The sequence below is a fragment of the Chlorocebus sabaeus genome, chromosome 19 (genome assembly GCF_047675955.1).
Source record: "Chlorocebus sabaeus isolate Y175 chromosome 19, mChlSab1.0.hap1, whole genome shotgun sequence".
Classification (NCBI taxonomy): Eukaryota; Metazoa; Chordata; class Mammalia; order Primates; family Cercopithecidae; genus Chlorocebus; species Chlorocebus sabaeus.
Genome location: NC_132922.1, coordinates 27,019,490 through 27,031,851, shown reverse-complemented (window position 1 = coordinate 27,031,851; position 12,362 = coordinate 27,019,490). Strand labels below are relative to the sequence as shown.

General features: G+C 50.3%; 1 protein-coding gene across 5 annotated transcripts; it reads left to right on the top strand.

The window, feature by feature from the left end:
- Positions 1–1,911: 1,911 nt before the first annotated feature.
- On the top strand, positions 1,912–10,957 carry LOC103223040 (glutathione S-transferase theta-1). 5 transcript variants are annotated; one of them, XM_037995373.2, is made up of 5 exons: positions 1,918–2,110; positions 5,158–5,245; positions 7,512–7,601; positions 10,094–10,270; positions 10,473–10,957. In XM_037995373.2, the coding sequence occupies exons 4-5, from the start codon at positions 10,097–10,099 to the stop codon at positions 10,665–10,667; spliced, it is 369 nt and encodes a 122-aa protein (XP_037851301.2). In that variant the 5' UTR covers positions 1,918–2,110; positions 5,158–5,245; positions 7,512–7,601; positions 10,094–10,096; the 3' UTR covers positions 10,668–10,957. The 5 variants fall into 5 exon arrangements, with proteins under 5 accessions (XP_037851304.1, XP_037851301.2, XP_007973334.3 ...); XM_007975143.3 differs by having other exon boundaries at positions 7,451–7,601; XM_037995375.2 differs by lacking the exon at positions 7,512–7,601 and adding an exon at positions 3,866–3,974.
- Positions 10,958–12,362: the final 1,405 nt, after the last annotated feature.

Genomic DNA, 12,362 nt, shown 5'->3' with positions numbered 1-12,362 from the left:
TCTACTAAAAATACAACAATTTGCTGAGCATGGTGGCACATACCTGAAATCCCAGCTACCTGGGTGGCTGAGGCACAAGAATCGCTTGAACTCGTGAGGCAGAGGTTGCAGTAAGCAGAGAGATTGCACCACTGCACTCCAGCCTGAGTGACAGAGAGAGGCTAAGTCAAAAAAAAAAAAAAAAAAAAAAAAAAAAAAAAAAAAAATCCCACACACTTTCACTTTTATCTTGTTTTCTATAAATTAATAAATACAGCCTTTGTGAGTTGGTTTATGTGAGTCAGACCCAAAGAAAATGATGAACCCTGAAACATGGACCAAATTAATTGTTTTTTTTGTTTGTTTGTTTGTTTTTGTTTTTTTTTAGGTGGAGTTACCCTCTTGTCACCCAGCCTGGAGTGCAATGGCGCAGTCTCGGCACACTGCAACCTCTGCCTCTAGAGTTCAAGCGATTCTCCTGCCTCAGCCTCCCGAGTAGCTGGGATTACAGGTACATGCCAGCACGCCCAGGTAATTTTTATATTTTTAGTAGAGACAAGGTTTCACCATGTTGGCCAGGCTGGTCTCAAACTCCTGAACTCAGGTGATCCGCCCGCCTCAGCCTCCCAAGGTGTTGCGGTTACAGGCATGAGCCACCACTCGCACCCCAAATTAGGTTTTGAACTTGCAAGACAGGCTGAGCCTTGGACCAGAATCCTGACAGCTCCTCCTCGAGCCTCTGACTGAAGTTATCCAGAGGTGAGGACGAGGCAGCCACTGCCTTCTCTGAGTGTCTACCTCCTTTCAAAACTTGAACATGGAAATCTGAATTTCTCATCTTTCCTTAATTTTTTTCCAGTTAAAAAATCATTATTACTGGCCAGCTTCACATCTGTAATCCCAGCACTTTGGTAGGCAGAGGTGGGAGGATCAGCCTAGGCAACACAGTGAGACCCTGCCTCTACAGAAAAAATTTTTTTAACTAGCTGGGCGTCTTGGTGCACACCTGTAGTCCCAGCTACTCAGGGAGGCTGAGATGGGAGGATGGCTTGAGCCCAGGAGTTGGAGGCTGTAGTGAGCTGTGATTACACCACTGCATTCTACCCTGGGCGAGAGAGAGAGACTCTATCTAAATAAAATAAAATAGATATTACTTCCACTTTCTTTGCAGAAATGTTCCTTACTCTCTAGAAAACACTATGCTTTGGCTGACACACTTTCAGTGGGATTTGTTTTAGAAAGTGATCTGTGACCCTGATACTATTTGACAGGCTCCATGGCAGGCCTTGGGGGGCTCCCTGGCAGCAAGGGGCAGGCCTGGGCTTACAACTTGGCAGATGAATTTAGGGGTGTGGACTTGCAAGGACTTAGGAGGGCTCTAGCTTTCTGTCATTTTAAAGATGGAGAAACACAGGCCTGGAGAAGGGAAGAAATAAACCCAGGGAATGCGATGGATGGTACTGTGCTGGCAGGAGCAGGAAGACCAAGGCTCTCACATTCCAGGGAGTGCGACTGGAGTGAAGCGAGTGGCCACAAAACACTGAACGTAAGCCCTGAGGCTTTGCCACTTGCTGGCACCAAGGACTCTGTAGTGTTGAGCCAAGAGGATGGACTTTGGAGCCAGACTTTCTGGGTCTATAATCATTCAGTGTTTATCTCCTCCTCTAAAACGGGTACGATGGGAAATTCTGACACACGCTTCAACATAGATGCACCTTGAAGACATTATGCTAAGTGAAATGAGAGAGCCAGGCACTAAAGGGATGGAACTGGGCCCTCTCTGTGCGTCCCCCTGAGGGACAACCGTCTCTTGGCCACCCGCCCAGATCCTGCAGGAGCCAGGCCGCCCGCCGCCCGCGATTGGACTAAACAGCGTCCCTAGGCGCCCGAGCCGCCCAATGGGGCACCGCGGTCGGGGGGCGTGGCCGCAGGGGCGTGGTCTGAGGTCCGAGACCGGAGTCCTGGCACTGGGGTTTGCTTTCTCCCTCTGGTTTCCTGTCTGGTCGGTCTGTCCCCGCTATGGGCCTGGAGCTGTACCTGGACCTGCTGTCCCAGCCCTGCCGCGCTGTTTACATCTTCGCCAAGAAGAACGGCATCCCCTTCGAGCTGCGCATCGTGGATCTGATTAAAGGTAGCTCTGGCCTCGGGTTTGGGGAACTGAAAAGTCAGGAAGGGACAGGTAGGTATACGTAGCTTAGGGAACTTCTCCCAGCGCCACCTTCTTCCTGGGGCCCTTGCTGGTCTGGTTTGGAGACCGAAAGGAGAAAGAGCCAGCAGGGAGATCCAAGAGTGGGGGCTCCCCCAAACTCTGCTCGGTCTCACGGAATAGACCACGGGGTTCCCCTAAGGCCAAATAAAAGGGTTTGGACCATGAAGAGAAGCGAGACCGGAGGACAAAAACGGGCGCAGCTGCGTGCAGGGGCACACGCCTGTAGTCCCAGCTACTCCAGAAGCTGCGGTGGGAGGATCGCTTGAGCCCAGGAGTTCCAGGCTGCAGGGCGCTATGTTAGTTTTCCTTCTAACAGTCAGGACCCTTAGCTGCAGGTCTGTTGGAGTTTGTTGGAGGTCCACTCCAGACCCTGTTTGCCTGGGTATCACCAGTGGAGGCTGCAGAACAGCAAATGTTGCTGCCTAATCCTTCCTCTAGAAGCTTCCTCTCAGAGGGGCACCCGCCCTAATGAGGTGTCAGTCACCCCCCTACTGGGAGGTGGCTCCCATTTAGGCTACTCGGGGGTCAGGGACCCACTTGAGGAGGCAGTCTGTCCGTTCTCAGATCTCAAACTCTGTGCTGGGAGAACCACTACTCTCTTCAAAGCTGTCAGACAGGGACATTTAAGTCTGCAGAAGTTTCTGCTGCCTTTTATTCAGCTATGCCCTGCCCCTAGAGGTGGAGTCTACAGAGGCAGGCAGGCCTCCTTGAACTGCGGTGGGCTCCACCCATTTCGAGCTTCCCGCGGCTTTGTTTACCTACTCAAGCCTCAGCAATGGGGGACACCCCTCCCCCAGCCTCACTACCGCCTTGCAGTTCATCTCAGACTGCTGTGCTAGCAGTGAGCCAGGCTCAGTGGTGGGACCCTCGGAGCCAGGCGCAGGATATCATCTCCTGGTGTGCCGTTTGCTAAGGCCCTTGAAAAAGCACAGTATTAGGGTGGGAGTGTCCCGATTTTCCAGGTGCTGTCTGTCAGGGCTCCCCTTGCAGGGTGCTATGATGGTGTCCTTGAATAGCCACTGTACTCCAGTCAGGACATTCTAGCAAGACTCCATCTTAAAAAAAAAATAAAAATAAGGAACAAAATGAAAACGCGTGTGACCTGGGCCTAGGGAAAGGTGGGATGAGAGAGGTTAAGGGTGCCAAGTGTAGAGACTGGGGCAGGATCAAGTCCCTTCTTTGTGGGCCAGCTGCTGAGATTCTGCAACAGCAAAGAGCTCAGGATGTGACTTTCCATCCCTGCCCTCTGCACTCGTCCAGTCTGCACTGGGGTTCCTCTTTGTCCCTTCCTTCCTCTGCTCCTCCTGTTTTGCCTCTGACCTTGTCCTTGTCCTCCACTTCTTTTTTTGGTTTTTTGTTGTTGTTGTTGTTGTTTTGAGACAGAGTCTTTCCCTTGCTATCACAGTGCAGTGGCATGGATCTCGAATCACTGCAACCACCGCCTCCCGGGTTCAAGCGATTCTCCTGCCTCAGTCTCCTGAGTAGCTGAGATTACAGATGTGTGCCACCATGTCTGGCTAATTTTTAACAGAGATGGGATTTCACAATTTTGGTCAGGCTGTTCTCGAACTCCTGACATCAAATGATCCACCGGCTTAGCCTCCCAAAGTGCTGGGATTACAGGCATGAGCTGCTGTGCCTGGCCCAAGGCATTTTGTTTGTTTGTTTGTTTTTGAGACGGAGTCTTGCTCTGTCACCCAGGCTGGAGTACAGTGGCAGGATCACAGCTCCCTGCAACCTCTGCCTCCCAAAACCTTGTCCTCTGCCTCTTGTTCCTGCTGGGGAGGTAGGTTGCCCCAGGGGGTATGCTGGGAGCAGAAGGGGGCCCCTGGGGCTTGGTGAGCCCTACACCCTGTTTTGTTTCTCTGGCATGCCTCCAAGGCCCTTGAGGACTCAGCTGGCAGGCCCAGGCCCAGTGCAGGGTGGGGTAGTAGGAGGGGTTGGAAGCAGAACCCAGGTATGGCTGATTGGTCAAGTAAGGCGACTCTACTTGGCTAAGCCTTCTGCCCAGGGCTCCCACTCCATGGCTGGCCCTCTGCCTGAAACTTCTCCACCTAGTCTCTACTGGAAACTGCCCACCGTCCTGCACAAGGACTTCCTCTGCAGAGTATGGGGCAGAGGAAAGGGAATGGGAGGCAAGAGGACGTCCAGGCTGGTTGTCAAATACAGTGGTGCAGAGGGAAGCATGTTTTACTAGGAAAGAGAGGAGGGTGTTCCTGGTGAAGGAACAGTCTGAAGGGAGGGTAAAGAGAGGGTAGCAGGCTGGGCATGGTGGCTCACACCTGTAATCCCAGCACTTTGGGAGGTCGAGGTAGGAGGATCACTTAAAGCCAGTAGTTCAAGACCAGCCTGTGCAACATAGCGAGACCCCATCTGTAAGGGGAATAAAAGGTCGGGGTACAGGAGGTGGTAGCAGGTATGTTACACATAGCTCCGCCATGCCCAGGGCAGGTTGAACAAAGGGACATGGTGGAGCCAGTAGAAGTTGCTTCTAAGTAGATAGATACCAGAAAAAGGCCACTTCTCTGTGTTTCATGACCCTGCCTTAGAGTTAATGGTGGAAGGGACGAGGTAGTAAGCCAGAGTCCCCTCGGGTGGCCTATCCTGCAGCTTGGGACGCTCTGATTGTAAGTTCATGAAGCTGGCAGTAGTGGAAAGAGGAGGTGGGTAGAGTGCGTGCAAAGGTCCAGGAACCACACCCTGCACAGTGAGCTCTGTTGCAGAGGGGCAGGCTGTGGAAGGAGGCTGTGCCTACAGGACTTAGCAAGGGATGTTGTCTATTTTGTACCAGCCAGTGGAGTGGCCTCCTCCTCCTCCCGCAGGGGCCCTTCCAGTCTTTGCCAACCAGGAGTGCAGACTGGTGGGAAGAAGAGCTATGAAACTGGGGCCTGAGCATTGCAGCGAGGGGCACAGGCCATGGTGGGCTCAGTGTTGTCCTCCCACCACTCACCATGCTGGATTCTTCCCAGGTCAGCACTTAAGCGATGCTTTTGCCCAGGTGAACCCCCTGAAGAAGGTGCCAGCCTTGAAGGACGGGGACTTCACCTTGACGGAGAGGTAAGTGGGACCCTAGGGCTGCTGCCAGGCCTGCTGGAACCATCCTGCTCTAACCCTGTATTTCACAGACAAGGAAACTAAAGTCTTCAGAGGCAGAGAGTATCTGTGCCCCGCATCCCGCAGAGAGTCAGTACTGGACCCCGGGCCCCTGGCTTCCTGCTATTCCAGTTCACCCTGATGATTGGAAAAGCAACATCTACTTTACTTCCGCACTAGTCCTTTGGTTGCTGGTGAGAGTATCCTTGAGGCAGGGCAGGCCAGTGGAGGAAGGCAGCTTTGGCCACCATGGGGCAGTCCTCTGGCCAAGCTTCTGTGGCGATGGCTCAGTGGCATCTGGGCTGCCCGGTGGCTCCATCTCTGGGCTGCAGCTTCGCGGGATGGGTCTCCCCCATGGGAGAGCCACCAGATATGGACGTCTTACATCACAGCAGGTCCCAAGAAGTTGAATCCTCTTCAGGAAAGGCCAACCTTTCCCCAGTTCTGCCCCTTTTGTCACCAGAGTCACCCTTCCCATAAGAAGGAAAACCTGGAGTTTGTGCTTTAGAGCTCATCTCTGAAATCTCAGGATGGATGCACCTCCAATGAATTCCTCTGACATTCTGCCAGAGACCTTCTTCCTTCCTGGTGCCCCAGGTGTCCTGAGTCCTTGTGTTACTCAGCATTGTGCCTCCCGGGTACCAGCCAGAGTCAATGTGCAATCTCTGCGTTTCTCTGCCACTACTCTCACCTTCAGGAGGTCTGTGGCTCACAGGGACCTGCAGCCCTCCTCAGAGATGGCTTGAACAACTGACTTGGAGCAAAAGGAGCTCCTGGGCACCCTGCACAGACAATGGAGTCGTTGAGCTGGGTCATGGGTGTAGCTCCAGCTTAATAGAGAACATGGGCCAGAGGCAGATACAGAGGTTTTCTGCCCTTTTGGCCTGCATGCGCAACCCTTGGGAAACCCCAAGTTCCTGAAAGCTTTTCTGTGTCTCCACATGGACACATCTTGTGTCCTTCCAGGTGCATGCTCATCCCATCACCACAGCGGCCCTCAAAACCCAGGGAAGGAGGAGAGTGCCAGGGAGCCTTGTCTGTTCTGTTGTTCTAGGATCCTGCAGCTGCAAGAGTGTTTCCTGAGTGGTGCTTTAGGGAGCCAAACTACCTCAGTCGGCTTAGAGAGGAGTGGATTCTTGGCAGAAAGAATGATAGAAAGAACAAAAGGACATGGGAGCCTTTTTGAACAATCAGGCCATCACAGGCTGGTCGGAATCCCAGCGGATGAGAGTGGATGCAGAATGGAAAGAACTGAGCTTCTTTAAAGCTCAGCTTTGATGACCCATCCTCCTGGAAGCTCTCTCTGGTTCTCTGATCAGAAACTGTCTCTAAGCATTTGGCAAGACATTCTGTTGTGGGATGTTGCCTGGTGGTAGGAAAAGCTTGGGTATAGCCTCAGAAAGATTCTCAGCTCTACCATTAAGAGCTGTGTGCCCTAGGGCAAGTCTCTGCCTTTCTAAGCCTGGTTTTCTTCTCTGGAAAATGAGGCTCATACTTTGGCAAATTGTCAGAAAGTTTAAAGAAATGTGCTGGGCACAGTGGTTCGTGCCAGCACTTTGGGATGCCAAGGCTGAAGGACTGCTTGAGGATAGGAATTTAAGACCAGCCTGGGCAATGCAGTAAGATCCCATCTCTACAAAAAAGAGAAAAAAAAAAAAAAAAAGCCAGGCACGGTGGTGCACTATTGTAGACATTGAAGCTGCAGTGAGCTGAGATTGCAACACTGCACTCCAGCCTGGGTGACTGAGGAAGACCTTGTCTCAAAAAAAAAAAAAGAAAAAAAAAAGAAAAGAAAAAAAAGGCCGGGCGCGTTGGCTCATACCTGTAATCACAGCACTTTGGGAGGCCGAGGTGGGTGGATCACAAGGTCAGGAGTCGAGACCATCCTGGCTAATAGGGTGAAACCCCATCTCTACTAAAAATACAAAAAATTAGCCAGGTGTGGTGTCACGCGCCTGTAATTCCAGCTACTTGGGAGACTGAAGTAGGAGAATCTCTTGAACCTGGAGGCGGAGGTTGCAGTGAGCCAAGATCGCACTACTGCACTCCAGCCTGGGTGACAGAGCAAGACTCCGTCTCAAAAAAAACAAAAAACAAAAAAACAACTACGTATAGAATACCCAGCACAGTGCCCTTCCCTTACCTATCGTGACTCCCCCACACCCACAGTGTGGCCATCCTGCTCTACCTGACGCGCAAATATAAGGTCCCTGATTACTGGTACCCTCAGGACCTGCAGGCCCGTGCCCGTGTGGATGAGTACCTGGCATGGCAGCACACGACTCTGCGGAGAAGCTGCCTCCGGGCCTTGTGGCATAAGGTGAGGCTGGGAGTGTTGGGGGCGGCAGCGAGAACATTCCCCAAAAGTGCTCAGGCACCATTTTCTTCTTTTCAGTTTTGGATTGTTTCTACTGACCTGTCTTTGCCTTCACAGATTCTTTCCTCTGTTGTGCCAAATTGCTATTAAGCCTATCCAATACATTCTTTGTTTGAGATATGTATTTTTCAGCTCTGGAAATTCCATTTGGTGGTTTTTAGAATTTCCACTTCTCTGCTGAAATTCACCATCTGCTTATCCATTTTATCTGTCTTTTCTTCTAAATTCTCTAACATATTTATCACTGTTACCTAAAAATCTTTGTCAACTAATCTCAACATGTAGGTGTTCTGTGGATCTGTTTTGTTTTGTTTTGTTTTCTTGAGATGGGGTCTCACTCTGTCACCCAGGCTGAGTGCAGTGGTGCGATCTCAGCTCACTGCAACCTCCACCTCCCAGGTTCAAGTGATTCTCCTGCCTCAGTCTCCTGAGTAGCTGGGATTACAGGTACCCACCAGCACACCTGGCTATTTTTTGTATTTGTAGTATAGACCGGATTTCACCATGTTGGCCAGGCTGGTTTTGAACTCTTCACCTCAAGTGATTCGTCCTCCTTGGCCTCCCGAAGTGTTGGGATTACAGGCATGAGCCACCACACCCAGCCTGTGGGTCTATTTCTATTGATTATTTTTTTCTCCCTCTTAATTATGGGTCACATTTGCCTGCTTCTTTGCTTGTCTCATGATGTATTATTATTTTTTTTTATTTTTTTGAGATAGACTCTCACTCCATTGCTCAGGCTGGAGTGCAGTGGCGTGACTTGACTCACTGCAACCTCCGCCTCCTGGGTTCAAACAATTTTCCTACCTCAGCCTCCCAAGTAGCTAGAATTACAGGCACCTGCCATCATGCCCGGCTAATTTTTCTATTTTTGTAGAGATGGGGTTTCACCATGTTGACCAAGCTGGTCTTGAGCTCCTGACCTCAGGTGATCCTCCCACCTCGGCCTCCCAAAGTGCTGGGATTACAGGCATGAGCCACCACGCCTGGCCTCATGATGTATTCTTGTGTGCCAGACATTATGATAAAAGAACAGAGATTAAATTGCATAATAAATACCCCCAAGAAAGGGCTTGCACTTCCCTTTGTCAGGTAACCAGGATGCCAGGCTGTTCTCTTCTAGCTAATCAGGAGGTGGGCTGGGTTGCAGGTTTAGTTGGTTTCAGTTTATCTTTGGTTTCAGATATCTTGAATGTGAGATCAGGTCACTAGCTCAGTCTAGCACAGCTTTAAAATCTAATCACCAACTACTATATTGCCTATAAGATCTCTCTGCTTTTCAGCCCTGTCCCCAGTTCCCAAACTGCTGCTCAGCCAGAAAAGCCCGTGCCTGTGGCAGCCTTTCTCCCTGCCTGCTTGGGTCCAAGGAAATGAAATTGGAATGAAAGTAGCTCATCTAGGAACGGGTTGTGCCTCTCTGGAATTTAGTTCATTTAGTCAAGTGCTGTCTGATAGAAGTATAATGTGAGCCACACACGTAATTTTAAACTTTCTAGTAGGCACAATTAAAAAGTAAAAAGAGGCTGAGCACAGTGGCTCATGCCTGTAATCCCAGCACTTTGGCATGCCGAGGCAGTGGATCACCTGAGGTCAGGAGTTCGAGACCGGCCTGGTCAACATGGGGAAACCTTGTCTCTACTAAAAACACAAAAATTAGCCAGTCTTGGTGGCCTGTGCCTATAATTCCAGCTACTCAGGAGGCTAAGGCAGGAGAATCGCTTGAACCCAGGGGGCAAAGTTTGCAGTGCACCGAGATGGTACTGCTTCACTTCAGCCTGGGTGACACAGCTAAACACTGTCTCAAAAGAAAAAAAAAAAAAAAAGTAAGGCTGAGTTTGATGGCTCACACCTGTAATCCCAGCACTGGAGATTGAGACCACCCTGTCTAACAAGGTGAAAACCAGTCTCTACTAAAAAAAAATACAAAAAATTAGCCGGGCGTGGTGGCGGGCACCTGTAGTTCCAGCTGCTCGGGAGGCTGAGGCAGGAGAATAGCGTGAACCTGGGAGGTAGAGCTTGCAGTAAGCCGAGATCATGCCACTGCACCTCCAGCCTGGGCAGCAGAGCAAGACTCCATCTCAAAAAAAAGAAAGAAAGAAAGAGAGAGAGAGAAAAGAAAGAAAGAAAGAGAAAGAAAGAAAGAAAGAAAGAAAGAAAGAAAGAAAGAAAGAAAGAAAGAAAGAAAGAGAAAGAAAGAAAGAAAGAAAGAAAGAAAGAAAGAAAGAAAGAAAGAAAGAAAGAAAGAAAGAAAGAAAAAAGAAAGAAAGAAAGAAAGGAAATTGATATATTTTACTTAACCCAATGTGTTGAGAATATTCTCATTTTGGCCAACAAGTATAAAAAAAGATGCTCAGCATCACTAATCATTAGGGAAATGCAAATCAAAGCTACCTCTCTACCCCACTAACTGCTGACTTTGCCTGCCCAATCCCCAGGCGATGTTCCCTGTTTTCCTGGGCGAGCCAGTATCTCCCCAGACACTGGCAGCCACCCTGGCAGAGCTGGATGTGAACCTGCAGTGGCTCGAGGACAAGTTCCTCCAGAACAAGGCCTTCCTTACTGGGCCTCACATCTCCTTAGCTGACCTGGTAGCCATCACGGAGCTGATGCATGTGAGTGCTGCGGGCAGGTGGGCCCACTAGGCAGGGGGCCCCGGCTAGTTGCTGAAGTCCTGCTTATGCTGCCATACCTGGCTATAGCACTGTGCTTAAGTGTGTGTGCAAACCCCTCCTGAAGATATGGTCCCCAAATCAGATGCTGCCCATCCCTGCCCTCGCAACCATCCATCCCCATTCTGTCCCCTTTTCCCCACAGCCTGTGGGTGCTGGCTGCCAAGTCTTCGAAGGCCGACCCAAGATGGCCACATGGCGGCAGCACGTGGAGGCAGCAGTAGGGGAGGACCTCTTCCGGGAGGCCCATGAGGTCATTCTGAAGGCCAAGGACTTCCCACCTGCAGACCCCACCATAAAGCAGAAGCTGATACCCTGGGTGCTGGCCATGATCCGGTGAGCTGGGAAGCTTTACCCCTGCACTGCCCTCAACAGTCTACAAAGCACTTTCATTTCTAATGGCCCATGGGAACCAGGCCCAGAAAGCACGAATGGCTTGCCTAAGACTTGCCCAAGTCCCAGAGCGCCTCAGCTCCCGAGGCCACCATTCCTACCCTGTCTTCCACAGCCACCTGAAAGCCACAATGAGAATGATGCACACTGAGACCCTGTGTCCTTTAATCACTGCATTTCATTTTCATTTTGGATAATAAACCTGGGCTCAGCCTGAGCCTCTGCTTCTAACTCTAATGTGTGATTTATTTGACTTTCCTCTGTCCCAACCCTAGTCTTGGTCTCTATCCGAAAGACAATCCCCTTCCCAGGCTGTTTGGGTCAGCTTCTCCCTGATGTTTGCCAAGAGTGAAATTAATAAATGTGGCTGAGTGTGGTAGCTCATGCTTATAATCCCAGTATTTTGGGAGGTCTGGGTTGGGGGATTGCTTGAGTCCAGGAGTTCAAAACAAAATTTTTTTTTTTTTTTTGAGACAGAGTCTTGCTCTGTTGCCCAGGCTGGAGGGCAGTGGCACGATCACAGCTTACTGCAACCTCTGCCTCCCAGGTTCAAGTGATTCTCCTGCCTCAGCCTCCTGAACAGCTGGCATTACAGGCATGCACCACCACACCTGGCTAATTTTTGTATTTTTAGAAGAGACGAGGTTTCACCATGTTGGCCAGGCTGGTTTCAAACTCTGTACCTCAACTGATCTGCACATCTCCACCTCTGAAAGTGGTGGAATTACAGGAGTGAGCCACTGTGCCTGGCTCCCCAAAAAAATATTTTTTCAGAGATGGGGTCTCACTCTGTTGCCCAGGCTGAAGTGCAGTGGCACAGTCATGGCTCACTGCAGCCTTGAGGCCCCAGGCTCAAGCGATATTCCCACCTCAGCCTCCTAAGAAGCTGGGACAACAGGTGCACCCCACCACACCCAGCTAATTTTTTTATTTTTGTAGAGACAGGGTCTTGCCATGTTGCCCAGGGCTAGCCCTGTACTCCTGTGCTCAAGAGATGCTCCCGCCTCTACCTCCCAAAGTACTGGGATTACAGGTGCCAAGACACCACAGGCAGCCAAAAAAATTTTTTTTAAATTAGCCAGGCATGGTGGTGCATGCCTGTAGTTCTAACTACTGGGGAGGCTGAGGTGGGAGGATTACTTGAACCCAGGAGTTCGAGGCTGCAGTGAGCTCTGATTGAGTCATAGCATTCCAGCCTGGGGCAACAGAACAAGATCCTGTCTCTAAAAACACGCAAAGAAACCCAGAACAAAACAAAACAAAACAAAACAAAAAACAATACATTTCCTGTAGCCTTCTAATTCTCGGAAAAAAGTAATTGATCTGACAGCCCAGGGCCCAGCAGCATCCCACATTTGTTGGCTATAGTCATGGTGACCCAACAGTTGACTGAGTTCGCCTCCCAGAACATGACCCTTACTGGTTTTTTTGTTTGTCTGTTTGTTTTGTTTTGTTTTGTTTTTTGAGACAGAGTTTTGCTCTTGTTACCCAGGCTGGAGCTCAGTGGTGCCATCTCAGCTCACCACAACCTCCACCTCCCGAGTTAAAGTGATTCTTCTGCCTCAGCCTCCCGAGTAGCTGGGATTACAGGCACTCACCACCACGCCCAGCTACTTTTGTATTTTTAATTGAGACAAGGTTT